Source organism: Phocoena phocoena, chromosome 19, assembly GCF_963924675.1.
Source record: "Phocoena phocoena chromosome 19, mPhoPho1.1, whole genome shotgun sequence".
In the NCBI taxonomy this organism is placed as follows: domain Eukaryota; kingdom Metazoa; phylum Chordata; class Mammalia; order Artiodactyla; family Phocoenidae; genus Phocoena; species Phocoena phocoena.
The window spans coordinates 8,232,322-8,249,923 of NC_089237.1; the positions used below are offsets into that span (position 1 = coordinate 8,232,322).

Here is a 17,602-nt window from a genome sequence, read left to right on the forward strand (position 1 = left end):
AGCCATATTTTTAGCCCTGAGTTTGCTTACTAGGAGGGAACGCTGGGGAAGAAAGTGTCGGCTTTGGACCACAGGCCCAATGCGGGCCGCCCAGTGCAGGCCGCCCAGTTCCATTTCCGAATCCTCCTGCCTGTGTTTCCTTTGGGCTTTGGCTAAGGAGTGGCTTTTCCTTTGAACTCCCTTTTCCTCTGAGCCCTGACTCCACTGGGGACCTGACCGTTCTCTTTAGCTGTGATCCCTGACCCTCCGAGGGCACTGGGACACCTGCCTTTTCAGGAGACGGAAGCTGCGGGTGAGGCCATCGTGAGGGCTTCACAAGGCTGCTTTTGTTGGCTCAGGAAGGTCAGCTCAGGCTGGGCAAGAGAAGAAAACCCTGCAGGAGAATTTAATTCCTTCCTTGTTAGTGATCCTAACCTACCTGCTAAATAAAGCAGCTCGTTAGAAGCCCAGTTAACTTTCTGGGTTTATTTCTCTGTGGTCCTCACGCTCTGGGGAAGGGGCAGCAGCCGCTCTAACAATGGCCGTGAGAGAGAGACGGGGTCAATGTCTTAGTGCTCAGGGGGTGGGCACCAGACGGGGTCAGAGGGCTAGCAGGCCCCAGAGGAGACAAAGGTCCTGGGCTGCCCGGGCGGGGTGCTCCCGGTAATGAGATGGATCCAGGGAAGCTGAAGCTCCCCATGGGCACTTAGCGCCTGGAGGCAAAGATCTTTGAGGCTTTGTAGGATTCTTTTTGATTAGGTCCATCCCACACAGAGAAGACAGAGAGGGAGAGAGAATAGTTTGTTCCAGAATTTGAGCACTACCTGGAGAGATTATTTCTAGCCACAGACCAAAGGCACAGGGAGAAATAAAACCGGAGAATTTTTAGCCTAGAAGGAGCCGTGGAGGTTTGTCCATGTGTCATGGAATGGGAGCGGAGGTGGACACCAGAGCGATTCTGTGTCTGCGCGAGGTCACCCAGCGAGCTCGCGCTGGAGCTTTACGCCCAGGGCTGCTCTTCACCGTGTGGGACTCAGCATCTTCATTCCTAGCTGAGGTTTGTTTTTTTTTTCTTTTGGGCGTAGATTCTATTTTTTTCTCTGCCTTGTCCCATCTGCCCATTCACCTTTTGATCTTTTAGCAAAGAGTAACAGCCATCCTGCTTTGGCTCTTTTCTGAGCCCCTGCATCGTGGGGGGCCCTGGAGAAGATGGGGACATGGGTGCCTTTGGGAGACAGAGTGCTGGGCGTGCACTTGTGCGTCTGGGCACGGAACCGTGAGTGTGGACAGTTTGGTTTTGGCTCTTAAAAAAAAAATTGTAGTGAAGTTCGTACAACGTAAAATTTACCATCTTAACCGTGTGTGGTTCAGAGACGTTAGGTTCGTTCACGTGGTTGTACAACCATCCCCACCATCCATCTCCAGAGCCTTTTCCCCTTCCCAGACTGAAACGGTTCACATTAAACCGTAAGTCCCCATCCCCCACTGCCCCTGACAGGTTGGCTTTCAAGGGTGGATTAATCTGGGTTGGGCAGCGGGATCAGAGGACCAGGTGACCTGTAGAAGGGCTCTTTTTCCCTAGATCACTCCTTCCCCCACCCCCTTCATCTGTATTTAGACTCCCACACAGGTGGCCTGGGGACATTTGGAAATTCATTCCAACCACCCAATTTGGCAATTCCACAGAAACTTCCCAAGCATTGTGGGTGGTAGTGGGCGGGCGGGGAGGCTAAGTGGGTGCGTCTGAAGCCCCTTCATGCTGAGAGGCTGCTTGACCCCCTCTCACCAGGGCCATGGGGGTGGGGAGGCTCTGTGAGCCCCTCCCGACACAGCCCTGGGCTAAGAGTCGGAAGAGAAGTGAACTTGACATTGGAATTAGGAAAATGTCTGGACAGGGGCCTTTTGAGGAGTCAGCACGGAAGGTGGAATTGTACAGCTGAGCCTTCCTGGGCACCTTTGTCTGAAGGTTGTCAAGAGACAGCGTTTTTCAATTCATGTCACTGCTCCAACCAACCACTTAGAGTAAAATTGCCCATAAAAGTGAACTTAAATTACAAGTGATAAAACCACAGCCCCCTCTCCCCTCGGCTGACCCTCTGTGCTCTCCTCGGGACGAGCTCAGATTCCTTGTGACAAGAGTAATGAGGAAGCTTCAGACACATTTCCAGTGAAGTCACCGTGAATTGAAAATCTTTGTTTTCTAGGGCTGGGGGGACTGTGGGTCTCTTCGTTAACTCCTCCTGGGAGGAGGACCTGCTGTCTCTGGACCAATTTGTCTCTCCTCCTCTTCTTCCTGCTGTGATGTCCTTCTGGGACCCGTGGGGCCACTTGTGTCCTGTCCAGACCAGGAGGCTACTCAGCTAATAACCCTCGGCGACGCCCATCAGCCCTGGGCCCCTCTCACTCACCCACCCCCTCTCTCCTAACATGCTTTTCTTGACCATATTTTCAGCCTTTAAACCAGTTCTTCCAGGGGTGGGGGGATGGCGGGTTCTCATGGTTCATTACCTTGTGAATTCGTTCATGAACTCAACAGTACTTACTGGGTCAGATCCTGTCCCAGCTCTGGGCTTTCAAAGATAACCTGGCCCTGCCCTGGAGGGGCCCCGGTTGTGAGGATGTGACTCAGGGCAGTGCAGAGGGATGGTGGGGAGGGGAGTGGGATGCTGGGGCAGGGGGATCGAGGGAGAAGGGCGTCTCACTCTGACCAGAGGTCCAAGGAGGGCTTCCTGGAGGAGGAGGCAAGGTTTGAGTCCAGGAACAGGAGGTGAGAAGTCTCTGGAAAGGATCAGATGGAGCCAGGGATGACTGACCAGGTTGACATCGTGGAAAGATCTCTCTAGAAAAGAGCCAGGCAAGACAGGAGGGAGGCAGAATGGAGAGGAAATTATCTCGAGATTCCAGCTGAAAAATGACCGTGACCTTAAGTGAGGGGTGTGTGTGTTGGGCGTGGGGATGGGGTAAGGAGTTGCCAGATTCGGAAATTCAGAAGGTGAACCTGATGACTAAAGTAATAATAATCAACGGAACTTTCACTCTCCTTGCCCCACTTGATCCTACCAGGAACCCCGTGAGGTAGGCTTTTTTTTTTTTTTTTTTGCGGTACACGGGCCTCTCACTGCTGTGACCTCTCCTGTTGCGGAGCACAGGCTCCGGACGCGCAGGCTCAGCGGCCGTGGCTCACGGGCCCAGCCGCTCCGTGGCACGCGGGATCCCCCCGGTCTGGGGCACAAACCCACGTCCCCTGCCTCGGCAGGCGGACTCTCAACCACTGCGCCACCAGGAAAGCCCAAGGTAGGCATTTCTATTTGTCTTTTGCTGATGAGAAAAATGAAATCTCTAGAGGCTAGTGGCCCCTCCAAAGTTAGCAACAAAACTGGGACTGGGGCCCGATCTCTGCTGGCAGCCCGGGGCTCCAATTTCAGGATGTCACTGTGGTCCAGTGACCCACCATTGTGCTGTCTGATGCCCAGTGGCCCTGGGGAGGAAGGAGAGCTCAGTGGGTGGGAGTGTGGGCGCTGGAGCCCACTGCCTGGGTTCCAATCCCAGCTCCACGCCTTCCTGGCTGTATGATCCTGGGTAAATGACTAAACCTCTCTGTGTCCTAATCTGTAAAGAGGGGAGCAGGATGGGAATGCGTCTGATCTCATAGGGTAGTTGCCCAGATGAAAGGAATTGAAGAATTGATGAGTTGAAAGCACGTAGAATGGTGCCTGTGTTCAAAATGGTAGCCATGAAGGTGAGGAAGACGACACAGGCTCTAGGAAGTCAGTGTGGGGTCATTTTCCCAGGACAGGGCTGTGACTTGCTTATCTGGCCTCAGTGGCCCTGGTGTCTGGGGCTGGGGCCAGGGGTGTGGTCAGGGTTGAGGCAACCAAAGGAAGCACCCATGACTTTGTTGGCACCACCCATGGCCACAGAGGGACAACATGTTGCCTGGTAACCAGCCAGAAATGCAGTGTGGGAAAATCAAGCATGTGACTGGTGCAGGTAGCAGCAACTAGACCCACCTACGGTTTATATTTTCAGAATCGTCTTAATTTTCCCAGACCCAGATTCCATGAGGGAGGAGCAGCCACCCGCTTCCTCACTTCTGCAAGAGGAATCATCACCTTGTCTTTCTATTTGTGGTTCTCAATTGAGTGGAGGAAGTGGGGAGGGGGACGAGGGTCTGTCCTAAACCCAGAGCTTCTGTAGCTCAGGACAAAAATGATGCTTCATGTGACTGGAGGGCTTTGGGGTGTGAGAGGCAGCCACGCTGGAAAGAAAACAGGGATCCTACAGAGGAGAATGTAAAACCTGCTCACCACTTAAAAATACCACCAAACATTTCCTGAAGTCTCCAGGTTGTGGGAACTGTTTCCTGTGATGGCTCCAGACCCCTGGGGTCCTGGGCTTATTCCCCTTTGCTTTCTGAGTAATTCAGCAAAAAAGCTGAAGAAGCACGCCCTGCCTTAGAAGCCCTGGGTTTGAGAGTCCTGTGTGGCCGTCTGGTTGGAAAGAGGGGCTCATTGGAGGGTTGGACGGGTGGAGACAGGGGTGTGGGGGGGTGCTTGGCCATTTTTAAGTTTATAGATAAGAAATGGGGAGAAAATGGTTATAAGATTTTTGCACTCCTCTCTCCCCACTTAGCAGCAAAGGTTCTACCACTGGGGGAGCCAGCGTGGGGGAGCTGCGTGAGGCTGGGTGCACTGGGGGGGGAGGGCATGCCCTTCTCTGCCGGCCACAGACCAACCCCTGAGGCCTTGACCCCCGTCGCCCGAAGCTCCCCGTGACATCTTTCCATCATGGCCTTGTCATCAGGTTATCATCAACGTCGCTGAAAAGGCCGCGTTAGGGCAGTTTGCTCAGCGCACAGTGTTTACCGAGCCTCTGTGTGTGTCTTGTTGAACGTGCGCTAGGTAGCGCAGAGGCGTCCAGGTGCTGCTTTTCCACATGGCTTGAATTGTCTCAAGGAGCTGGAGATGCGACCCAGGGAACTGATGATAACTGTGGCCTTTTGCCAAGTGGATCCCTGAAGGGGCTCACTGGGAGGTCTCACGGATGCCTTGCAGCATCTGGACCACGAATCCAAGGGAGGCGGGAATGGGGGAGGTGGGCGGCTGCTGGGGGGTTTCCCTGGGGGCCGACACTAGTCTTCCTGGCTCAGCCGCTCAGCACAGACTGACTGAGTCATTCATCCAAAAGCCGCGTCATCTCTGCCGGGGCTGTGTAGTCAGGCTTAGCAAAGGCTCCCGGATGGTGGGCAGGGGCATCCAGGGCAAAGTTCACGCTGGCACTGGGGGGGCCAGGCAGGGGGCTTTGAGCCTGTCTCCAGGGAGGTGGACTGGGCAGATGGGAGGCCGTGTCCTTCAGGCTCCAGTGAGGTGATCCGAAGTCTCCACCCTGGGTCACCAGTGGCAGCCCTGTTCCCGTGTGAAAGCCTGCAAGTAAGTGACCCAGCAGGCAGGGTCTGCCCGTGGGGCAGGGCTAGGCATCTCCGTGGGCCAGGAGCCAGTCAGCAGCGCGGGACACAGGTTTGGGGACCCTTCAGCTGCTAACAGATGCTGACGCTGCGCCGAGGACCTTGCCAGGTGTTGATGGCACCTTGTGCACACTGGGTACAGGTGCCCCCTCTGGGTGGACACAGCCCTGCAGGGATCAAGTTTGTGCAAATTAACAGAAGGTGCTCCTTCCTTCTGGCAGGTAGCCCAGGCCAGGTACAGTCTCGGCAAGCTAGCCGGGGCTGGATCTCAGTCCCATTTGTCCCTCGTTGGAGTCTCTTGTGCAGTGAAAAACCTATACAACCGTACATGGCTGCCCTGTTTGCTTCCTCTCCAAGAGTTCGGCAGGATTCATGCACTGACCTCACTTTTCTTTACAGTGTTCTCCCCGCCACTTATTCTGGGCTATAGGAACGAGGGTGGGCTCCAGGTCCCCCCAGGGCAAGCCTGTTTGGGAAGAGGGGTTTTTGCTGTCTGTGGGTCCCTCTCGGGGCTCAGACTCTGAAGGGCTCTTCTCTCAGTAACTTAGGGGCGCCGCCAGGCCGGGGGAGCTGCCCGCTCGCCACGCCCCTGCCTTTCGACCTCGTCTACACCGACTACCACGGCCTGCAGCACATGAAGCGGTACATGGGACTCTCCTTCAGGAAGTACCGGTGAGAGGGCAGCGCGAGGGTGGCGATGGCCCATGGCAGCCCCCGGGCTCTGGCTGCCGGCTGGTCCCCAAGGTGGGGGATTGCACTTTCCCAGGTTCCGCGGTGGAGAGAAGGCTCCCCTCCCCCACTGCCTTCCTCCTCTGACCTCTGCCTCCTGACTAAGGCTGACTCAGATGACAGTTAATAAACCACAGCCGGGCGATCCAGGCCCTTTTGCTGCTGGACAGGCTGGGGGGCAGGGTCAGAGCTGACCCAGATGGAGGGGGCAGACGAATTGCGGGGAGTGGTGGAGGGGAACAAGGCAGGTAACGGGGCGTGACCTCTGTGGGTGGGGACCCAGCAGCCCCCCCCCAACTCCCTCCTCCACCCCACCCCCTCCAGGGCAGGAGGAAGGCTGATGCCATAGCCCTGTCTCTCTGCAGCCAGCTGGGCACGGGGTTTAATTTAGCACAGAGAGCCCTGCTGTTTATTACGTTTGCTCTAGTCTCATTGACTATCCCACATGATTTTATTAGGGAAAAAAAAAGTGACAGGCAGCGTTATTGCTTTTATTATTAATGCATGTTCTCCGTGCACTGGGGGCCTCTTCCTGCCATTCCCGCCTCTTCCGGGGGAGGAGTGCTGACCTCAGCAGTCTGGACAATTCTGGGTCACCGGCAAGGACTCTGGGTGAGGGAACTCCTTGTAGGGGCGTCTGAGTCTCAGCGGTTTTCTTCAGGTGCCCACTCCGGGGTGGCCCAGATGGAGGGAGAGGTTCTGGGCTTTGGCCCATTGACAACAGCCTCAGTGGGCCAAAGGGTGGGACAGAACCTCCACCGGCTGGGAGGCCCACCTGAAGTGGCCACACTTGCAGGAGACTTTGAGGCACGATGGGCACGATGGGCCCGTGGCAGTGGCTGGTCCCTCTGAGGCCCTGATCTTCTGCATCTCAGCCCAGATAACCCCGGCACATCCTGCGGGTGTCAGGCTCCTGGGCAGAGGGACTGTGGACCCCCTGCCCAGGAAAGTAGAAATCGTACAAGTGACCCCTGGGGCAGTGGGGAGGGATCCCATTCCAGGCTGGGCCTCCCCTTCTAGGCTCCCTTGGGGCAGCTGTAAAAACTAACAGTTCCTGAGTTAGTGGTCCCTGGTTCAGGTGTATCACTAAGACCCTGAGACAGTTATCCCCATTTCACCAATGGGGAAGCTGACCCAGAGAGGTTAAGGCACTTGCCCGTGGTCACACAGCCAGCTAGTGTCTGAGCCCAAGCCCTGACCACACATCACACTATCCTGACCAGCCACCTTCGGGTTACAGAGCCCACGGCTGGCACAATCCTAGCCCAGGGAGACACAGGGAGGTTGGTGACCCTGGTTCCTGATCCCGGGGGGGTGGACAGGTGCCGCATCCGGGTCATCGACACCTTTGGGACAGAGCCTGCGTACAACCACGAGGAGTACGCCACCCTGCACGGCTACCGGACAAACTGGGGCTACTGGAACCTCAACCCGAAGCAGTTCATGACCATGTTCCGTGAGTGTCCGGCTCTGGGAGGCAGCCCGGGAGGAGGCAGGCCCCATTCCTTCCTCTCCTTCCTTTTGGGGCCTGTGCGGGGAGGGGGGAACACACCCCCTTGGCGTGTCCCCTTGGACGGGAAAGCCTTGTTCCCCTCTCTGCAAATGTGTGAGCCACAGAGGAAGCCTCTGGGGTGTGTAGGGAGGGGGCAGCCTGGGTGGCGGGGGGGCGGGGGAAGCATGGTGACCTTTCCAACACCCAGAGGACGCAGCCTTTGTCCTCCTGGAGCACACGTTGCTGTCTTGCTCTCGAGAGCGGCTCAGCACAGGGTTCCAGAACAAGGAGGGTTCCATGGCCTTTGAGAGAGACATTCCAACGTGGAGGGAGACTTAAGTGAGTGGCGAGAGGGCAGCATAGGGAGGCTTTCTAAGCAGAGGGAACAGACATAGTGAAGATGGATATGGAAAGAACGGAAGGTTCTGGAAATGCAAATGCTCCGGGAGGCTCCAGCGTTGGGGATAATGGGAAGTAAGGCTGGGGGGTGGGGTGGCTGGGGCCCCTGTGGGTGACGGGCTTCGGGCAAGGGATGCCATTCGAGCTGAGCTTTCGTGATTTTTTTAAAAAATTATTTATTTATTTTTGGCTGCTTTGGGTCGTTGTTGCTGCGCGCCGGCTTTTCTCGAGTTGCGGTGAGCGGGGGCTACTCTCGTGTGCGGGCTTCTCATTGCGGTGGTTTCTCTTGTTGTGGAGCACGGGCTCTAGGCGCGTGGGCTTCAGTAGTTGTAGATTGCGGGCTCTAGAGTGCGGGCTCAGTAGTTGTGGCGCACGGGCTTAGTTGCTCTGCGGCATGTGGGATCTTCCCAGACCAGGGCTCGAACCCATGTGCCTTGCATTGGCAGGCGGATTCTTAACCACTGGGCCACCAGGGAAGCCCGCTTTCATGATTTTTAATGAGACTTTAAAATATATAAACACTGACCTCCCCTCTTACATGCAGCACGCTGAAAATAATTGAACCTTTTCTTGACAACTCGGGGCCAATGCTCTATCTCTCTGGTGTGGGGCCCGCCCTGCGGGGCCGGCAGAGGTGTGCGGAGCCACGTCCCCTGCTGAGTGGCCCCTTCTCCTGTCGCTGTTTGGTGTGGCGCCTTTTCTCCTACTTGGGAGACTGTCAGCTGTCACTTTGAATCGTCGTCAAGCTATCTGCGTCCAGCAGCATCTTGGACGTCTAATTGGCGGCTCTTTGAAGGCTGTGGGTCAGAAAGCCGGATAAGTGCCCTCCTTAGGATTGTCTCTGAATTAAGAGTGAGTTTAGTTCCAAGCAGGGTCCCGAGGAACTTGCTCGTAAGTAAAGTGGCTGATCTCTGCTGAGCCTGTCAAATGAATGCCTCCCTTTTGGGTGCTTAGGGACTGCTTTTGTATTACTCTTCAGGTTCTAGGCTGTATTAGAGGCAGACAAGATTTCTGAATAATACATGAGTAATGGCTTGATTGGATCCCAGAAGGTTGGGAAGGTGGGAAGTTTCCTTGGAGCCCAGATGAGGAAACTGAGGCCCAGAAAGGTGGAATGTCCTGTCTGAGGTCACATGGCTCTGTGGGGACGAGACTCCCTCCCCATAGCCCATTGCAAGGTTGTATGAGGCTTCTCCAAGAGAAGAGTGACTGTCCTAACAGGTCATCTGGTGGCATTGTGCTCCCAGCACGGTGATTGAAGTGGGATGGGTCCTGAGGAGATTTCTGGAGGGAAAGGAAGTGGGGCTGGGTAGTGGTGGTGTTGCTGTAGGCTGTGGAAACAGCATATGTGATAGCAGAGCAGAAAAAATACCATTGAGGATCTGGGAGCAGAGGGGTGGGGTCTTTTAGCAAAGATTCCAGAGTTTACATTGGATATGGTAATTCGAGGTTCACTGTAGGTTCTTGAGCTAGGGAATATCATGGAGAAATTTTTTTTTTTTGGTCACACCGGGCAGTTTGCGGGATTTTAGTTCCATGACCAGAGATTGAACCCAGGCCCTCGGCAGTGAAAGCACGGAGTCCTAACCACTGGACCTCCAGGGAATTCCACCCCCCAAATTTTTTGAGATACATTATTCTGGCAGACTGCAGATGGCCAAAGGGACAGTGGTAGAGGACGGGGAAGCAGGAGATGGGTTAAGAGCCCTCTGTGATAATCTACACTGAGAAAATGAGGACTTGCCCTGGGGTAAAACCCACTGGATCTAGAGTTCCAAAGCTGGCAAACTCCTACTCATCCTCCAAAACCCCATGTCAAATGTCTCTTCTTTTTACTGTCACTTTCACTGATCACCTTATCTATTCCAGGCAGAATGTTTTTATAACTCTTCAACCTAATTCTGTTAAAGCATATATTGAAATAGAGTTATTTGCTTATACATTTATTTCCACTGATAGATTATGTATGAATCACTCAAAAAGGAGCCACTGACTGATTTATCTTTATTTCCCTGGAGCCTATCAAGGTCCTCAGAAAAATGTTAATTGACTGAATCAATTAAAGAAAGAGAGAACAAAAAACAGACTTGCCTGTCTTAAAGATATACCAAGTCCAGGAAGGAATTCATGAGCAGACCTCTTTCCCCATCTATTGATAGCTGGTTGATTTCCCCAAAGAGCTAACTGCCTTTGCTCTTTGCTCTGGCTGCCTCTCCCTGCCTTGCCCCGCCCCCAGGAGCTCTTTGCTTAATGGTCCCTGATATTTTAGTTGGTTGCAATACTTCGTTGTTCCACGCCCACTAGTTTAGCTAATTGTTCTAAACCTGTCCCTTCTGGTAGAGTTGGTGGAATGAGATTTTCTTCATCTCTGAGAATAGGGAGGAAATGGCAAACGGGAGAGAGACCTGGGTGCAGCCCCAGCTAGAGCCAGAGGGTAGGGACAGAGGCCAGGGTGGGGCTGGGCAGGCAAACTGGGTCAGGGAGGGTCTGGTCTGCCCTCCTGGGGCCTCTCCCTGGCCTGGCACAGCCTCCTGAGACAGGAGAGCTGCCTGAGCTCTGACCATCACAGAAACAATTCCAGGCCTCCAGGGCCCCCCTTATGCCTCTGAAGCCCTAGAGGAGAGATCATTTTGTTCTGTAGCCCGTCCTTATAGTGGTCGGATTTTCAGACTCACGAATCCGTGAGCTTTCTGGGGCACTTCGACAGAAAACCACCACCTCTTCTAAGGTACACCAGATACTGATTATAAATTTTGTGGGTATTGAGAGGGATGGGTAGACATATTGTGTTAAATCTACACATTTGATTAAAGTATGCATCCCAATTTCAGAAATGCTAAAATGTGAAAAAACGTGCACCTGAAATGAAGAAATAGGGTATTTGGCATCAGGGCTGTTCTGGGAAATCAAGGGTGTTTGGCTGTTACCAACCTACTCCCCGCAGCCTCTCCCACCTGGGAAGGTAGAGTAGGTTTAACTGGGTTCCAAAAGCACTCTATTCAAGGTCCTCTACGTGGAACGGAGGGATCTGTGACTTGCAGCTGGATGACACTCGTGCCTACACCTCTACCCTGCCACGGCAGGCAGGGCTAATCAGTGACATTCCTGCAGCGTGGCCGAGGAATTGGAGCCCTAGCTGAAACGCATTCCTTGCCCCTGGTGTGCTCGGTTCTGGGAGGTGAGGCAGGGTGCGATCTGCGCTTTGCCGGAGACCTAACCACAGTGGATGGGGCCACAAGGGAGGGCATGTGGACCCCAGAGAAGGCTTCTGGGAGGAGAGGAGGTGACGTGGGAGTGGGGCCCTGAAGCTGAATAGGATTTTCTCATCCTGGAAAAGGGTGGCGGGCGCTCCAGGCAGAGGGAAGGGCAGGGCAGGAGCTGGCAGGTGTGAAAGGGAAGATGTTCCGTGCATTTGTGAGCCAGCCGGCCGGGCGCCCCCGTGTACCGGGGACACAGACAGAGCTTTTGCTCTTGTGGGGCTTAGATTCTGATGACAATACACAACCAAATCAACATATACTATCACATCTGGTCAGTGAGTGCTGGGACAAAAAATAAAGCAGGGAAAGGAGACAGAGTGGGATTGGGGTCAGGAAAGACCTCTCAGCAGGGCCTTGTGAGCAAAGGGCTGCGTGGAGAGAGGGCTGGGTAGGTGGTAAGAGATGCCGTGGAAGGGGGTCAGGGCACTGATGCTCTCCCCGCCCCAAACAGGACCCCTTACCTCCTAGCCCCCTTCCCCATCCTTGCCAAACAGGGAGCCCTCTGATGGGGCTGGGCCGGGTAGACCCAGGGTGTGCCCTTGGCTGCCTGGTAACCCTCTTCCTGACCTCGTGGTCTGGCTGCAGCTCACACCCCGGACAACTCCTTCATGGGCTTCGTGTCCGAGGAGCTCAACGAGACGGAGAAGCAGCTCATCAAAGGCGGCAAGGCCAGCAACATGGCCGTGGTGTACGGCAAGGAGGCGAGTATCTGGAAGGTGAGCCCCGCTGAACGCAAGCACCAGCCCTCGGCCCCCAGGGGCTCCCAGCCCCAGGATTCGGCTCCCATCCACCGCCCCCAGCACCAGACGACGGTGGAAAACAGCCCCCACTAATGGGTCAGAAAAGAGGCCTCTAACTGCCTTTGGAAATACCAGGCCGGGGACTCATGCCTCACCCCTCTCCCTGCTCCCACGCTTTGCAACGAATTCAAATGGCTTAGCCTTCCACCCTCCCTCAGATGGATCAACAGACACTTTCACCCCACAAAGGGGGTTTAGGCTAGACGTGGGGATTCTGTGGGATGGGAGGCTGTGGAGAAGCAGGAGAGGCCTAGGAACTGGAACCCCGTCCACCAGCATGGGAGGGTACCCACTCACCCCGCCACTGACTTGTCCTCTCTCCTCTTTTCTCTCTGCCCCCCTGGCAACGAGGCAGCTCCAGGTATGCCACATGTTCCCTTCGCCTCCCGCCCCCCTCTACTCTCTATAGGGTCTCCCCTGGGGGTGCTCCCGAGGTGGGCTCTCCGGGGTTTGTGGCTCCTGTGGATGGACCAGACCAAGGTGGGAGGAGGGTGACGGGGACAGCGGGGTCTCAGGCTCTTCCCGGGGCCCTCTGAGGGGAGGCAGGCCCTGGAGGTCAGGGTCCAGCTCCGCGTGGCGCGGGGCAGCTCCTAGGATGGGCCATTGACCTAAGGCAGGCGGTATGAGGCTAAAGTTTAATAATAAAGATGCCGATCATGGGGAACGTTGAGCAGCCCCCGTACCCCATGTCAAGCCTGTCACATGACCATCTTAGTGAATGATTCTCAGGCTGTGTCGATTAGGATTAAGTCCAGCTGGCACAGAAAAGCCCTGAATAATAGTGATCGAGGCAAGATGCAAGTGTGTCTTCTTTTCTGTTGACAGACTCTGGAGGTGTCAGTCCTGGCCTGACCCCTGGGGCTCTTCTCCCCTGGTTGACCCGCCCTCTTTAGTTCCCACCCTGGTCTTGCCTCATCATTTAAGATGACCACAGACAGTGCACAGTCATTACATCTGCCCTCCAGCTGGGGGGGCGGGGGCGGGGAGAGGAAGAGGAGGAAGGAGGAGGGGCGGGGGAAGGTCAGGTTTAGGGACATCGCCTGACCGTTACGCGCATCTCTTCCCCATATGGCCCTGTGGCTAGGTCTCCGTCCCGTGGGCATGCCCCGTCTCAGGGGATGCTGGAAGTGGCTGTGCCCCCGGCAACCAGGTGCCCAGCTCAGCCCTGGAGTTCTGTGACTGAGGAAGGGGGAGGAAAGCGATATTATGGGACATCTCCTGGTCTGTGCCACAACAACCCTATGAGGTCATAGCCATGGCTAATATTGGTCCATCCAGAGCTTACTGTTGCCAGGTGCTCGCATATATTTTCTCACTTGACCGTCAACTACGAGGTTAGAGTGACAAGCTAGTTAAGTGGTGGGGCTGGGATTTGAACCCACATCTAACTCTAAGAGCCAGAACAGTTAACGCTGACTCTACATAGCCTCCCCGGTTATGACGCCTTGGATAGAGGCAGAGAGAAGCTCTGGATTAAGCTGGACTACGGGTCCAAGCCCTGGCTGAGACACCAGTGCCCACTGCCAGGTGTGGGGAGAGGGGCGAGGACTCATCCTCATTTGAGGCCAAACGAGCTGGCTGCCAGGATGCCCGGGGTGCTGGGCAAGGGAGCGAGCACAGACAGTGTCTGCTTGGACCAGAAAATACTGTTAAGAAACTGCCCCGAGAGAATGAGAGGTTATGAGGCCTGGGAAGAGAACAGTTTTCTCTCTAGCTCTGGAGCCTCTGGGTTAGCCAGGAGCAACGCTGTGCAAGAGACCTCAAAGCAGCTGCTTCCGGGCTTCCCTGGTGGCGCAGTGATTGAGAGTCTGCCTGCCGATGCAGGGGACGTGGGTTCGTGCCCCGGTCCGGGAAGATCCCACATGCCGCGGAGCGGCTGGGCCCGTGAGCCATGGCCGCTGAGCCTGTGCGTCTGGAGAGACCACAGCAGTGAGAGGCCCGCGTACCGCCAAAAAAAAAAAAGCAGCTGCTTCCAAAAAAAGACATCTTTGCTCTGGTCTTTGTGACCCAAGGAAGGCAGAGGTGGCCGGCTGAAGGAAGGAATGACAGCAGCATCCTGGGACAAATGCCATCTAGAGTTCAGGGGGCCAGGTGGCGAGAAGCGGAGGAGGGAGGAGGGTATGAGGTCGTGACATCCTTAGGGGGGCAGCAGCCGGGGTCAGGAAGAGGGCTTTGGTGAATGTTGTGCCGAGGAGGCTTGTCTTATCCTGGGTCCCCAGAGCTGGAGGCTAAGGCTTAGATGCTGCTGTTTTAGGAGAGCCTGTCCCAGGGAGCAGGACTGAGGGATGGGAGAGAGGCTGCTCGTCCGGATGCAGGGCAAACCCAGCCTTGCTGTTGGAAGAAACATTCCAGACCTCAGAAGTGCTTCTGCGGGGAGCTAAGGTGGACTTTTCAAACTGCAACTTAGCTCTGGTGGTTGTTGTTTTTTTTTTTTCTCCTCTGGTTTACTGAGGTATAATTGACAAAGAGAAATTGTATGTATTTAAAAGGTGTACAACATGATGGCTTGATAAACATTTATGTTGTGAAACGAGTGCCACAATCAAGCTAATTAACACATCCACCACCTCAGTTATCGTGTGTGTGTGGTGAGAACATTTAAGATCGACTCTCTTAGCAAATTTCAAGTATACAATATAGGTTTATTGACTATAATCACCATGCTGGACATTAAATCCCTGAATTTATTTATCTTAAAACTGAAAGTTTGTCCCCTTTGACTCTTATGTCCCCATCCCCGCCCCCGCCCAGCCCTTGACTCACACCATTCTACTGTTTCTATGAGTTTGACTCTTTTCACTTCTGCATATTAGTGAGATCATGCAGTATTTGTCTTTTTTTAACTCAGAGAGCCTTGATTAGCCTTTACAATGAAGCAGAATAACTTAGAAACAATAGAATAAAAGGATATCAGAGGACTTTATATTTAAAGAGTAATTATTGTTTTGTAAAACTTTAAGTTTTCATACATAAATACACACACGTGTATATTAGGTGAAAAAAAGTTGCTCAACAGTGCATGTAACGTGAACCCATTTGTGCATGTATGTGTGTGGTTTGTTTTTTTTTTTTTTTTTTTGCGGTGCGCGGGCCTCTCACTGCTGTGGCCTCTCCCGTTGCGGAGCACAGGCTCCGGACACGCAGGCTCAGTGCTCATGGCTCACGGGCCCAGCCGCTCCGCTGGGATCTTCCCGGACCGGGGCACGAACCCGTGTCCCCCGCATCGGCAGGCGGACTCTCAACCACTGCGCTACCAGGGAAGCCCGTATGTGTGTGTTTTAAAGGAAATGTACACCTGCTTATAATGCATAAAAGATCTGAGGAAGGCACACAGGAAACTGTTAATAATAGCTGCTCTGGTAATGGGATCAGGAAGTTGAATGGGGGCTTTGGAGACATTTTCTAAACACTTTATGTCCTTGATTTGATTTTTTTCTAGGGCCATAATTCAGTTTTATAATAAGTAATCCTTTAAAATTTTTGGTGTGATTACTGATATGATTTGGCTTTGCGTCTACCATTTTATTAGTTGGTTTCTTTTTTTTTTTTTTACCTGTTCTATGTTCCTTTTCCGCTCATTTCTTATCCTTTTACATTGATATATTTTTAAAAATCCACCTCCCTTTAGCTAATCGTACTCTCATATTCTTTTGGTCCCGATCTTCTTAATATTTTTATACTCTTTACACTACCCCAAAGGTTATAACACGCACCTTTGACTTATCAACGTCTAAGCCAATACTTTTACGTTTCATTGGGTTATAAAAGAACTTTAAAATGTTTTATTTCTATCCGGCCCCAGCTTATATGTTTTATGGTATTTTAATACTCTCCAAATATTTTATACCCCACGATATATTATTATCACTGTTGTTGTTGTTGCTACTGTTGTTTTGCAAAGTCAATATTCATTTACATTTACCCACGTTTACCCTTTGTATTGTTCTCTGTTCCTTCTTACATCTCTGAGATTCCATCTGGAATCATTGCCCGTCTTCAGAAGAAACCAACTTAGTCTGGGACTGCTGTTTTTGATTTTCTAAGAATGTCTCGGAGGATATATTCATTATGTACAAATCCTAGCTTGTCCTCTGCCTTCTGTCATTTCTGTTAAGTCAGTGTAGGTCTGATTGTTCCTTTAAAGGTAATTTCTTTTTTGTGTTTTCCTTTGCCTGCTTTGAAGGCTTCCGTTTGGTTTTCAGAAGTTTTACTATGATAAGCCTCAGTGTGGTTTTTTGCTTGTTTGTTTGTTTTGTTTTGTTTTGTTTTTATCCTACATGGAGTTTGTAGGTCTCTTTGGATCTGTGGTTTGACCTTTCACTAATTTTAGGAAATTCTCAGCTACTCTCTCTTTAAATGTTGCTTCTGCCCCAATCTCTCTCCTGTACTTCTGGGACTCCATTTACACAGACATTAAATCTTCATTATATCCCCTTGTCTCCAGCATTCTTTTCTGCAGTTTCCATCCTTTAGTTTCTCTATGCTTCATTCTGGATGTTTTCTTTTGTTCTTTCAGTAAGTGAAGTTTCTCTTCAGCTGTGTTTAATCTGCTGTTAAATCCATCCATTTAGTCTTTAGTTTCTGCCACTGTGGGGTTTTTTTTCCATTTGGTTTCAAATTTTATCTTCTATTTCCTAGACTATATTCAGCATATTATCTTAAAGTCTGTACCTGGTAACTCCAGCATATAGATCTCCTATGAATCTGTTTTTATTGTTGTGTCTCTTGGGTGTTGATCATATAGTCTTGTCTCTTTATGTACGTGATATTTTTTAAAAAATCAACGTATTTAAAAATCTATTTTAATAGCTTTATTGGGGAAAATTGACATGCAATACACTAAACTTGTTCCAAGTGTATACTTTTATGGTTTCTGACTTACGTGAAACCATCACCACAATCATGAGAGAGAATAGATCCACCACCCCTGAAATCCCTTCTTCCCTTTGGCATCTCTTCCTCCCATCTCTCCTCTCCTCATCTCCAGGCAACCAGTGGTCTGCTTTCTGTTGCTATGGATTAGTTCTCATCTTCTATTGATATAATTTTATATAAATGGAATCATATGGTATATATTCATTTTTGTCTGGATTTTCTCTCTGAGTATAATTATTTTGAGACTCCGTCATCCTGTTGCATGTAACAATAGTTCATTCCTTTTCATTTCTGAGTAGTATTCCATTGCGTGGATGGACTGCACTTTATTTATCCATTCACCTGCTAGTGGACATGTGGGTTGTTTCCAGTATTTGGCTATTACAAATAAAGCTGTTATGAACATTCACGTACATATCTTTGTACACACGTATGCTTTCATTCCTTGTGGGTAAATACCTAGGAGTGGAATGGCTGGGTCATATTGTAGAACTATGTTTAACGTTTTAAGAAAAGTGGTTTTGCCATTTTACAATCCTGCCAGCAATGTATGAGAGTTCCAATTCCTTTACAAATTCATCAATACTTGGCATGGTCAGTCTTT

The 17,602-nt window shown here is 52.1% G+C and overlaps 1 protein-coding gene across 2 annotated transcripts in view; it reads left to right on the top strand.

Moving 5' to 3' along the window:
* MGAT5B (alpha-1,6-mannosylglycoprotein 6-beta-N-acetylglucosaminyltransferase B) overlaps nucleotides 1–17,602 on the top strand; it is a 67,196-nt gene that overhangs the window by 38,791 nt on the left and 10,803 nt on the right. Inside the window, exons 9-12 of one of the 2 annotated variants that reach the window (XM_065896967.1) lie at nucleotides 5,984–6,115; nucleotides 7,495–7,628; nucleotides 11,909–12,039; nucleotides 12,479–12,484. In XM_065896967.1, the coding sequence (XP_065753039.1) occupies nucleotides 5,984–6,115; nucleotides 7,495–7,628; nucleotides 11,909–12,039; nucleotides 12,479–12,484 (403 nt within the window). The remainder of the gene's footprint in view (nucleotides 1–5,983; nucleotides 6,116–7,494; nucleotides 7,629–11,908; nucleotides 12,040–12,478; nucleotides 12,485–17,602) is intronic. The other variant, XM_065896968.1, reaches the window with a different exon arrangement.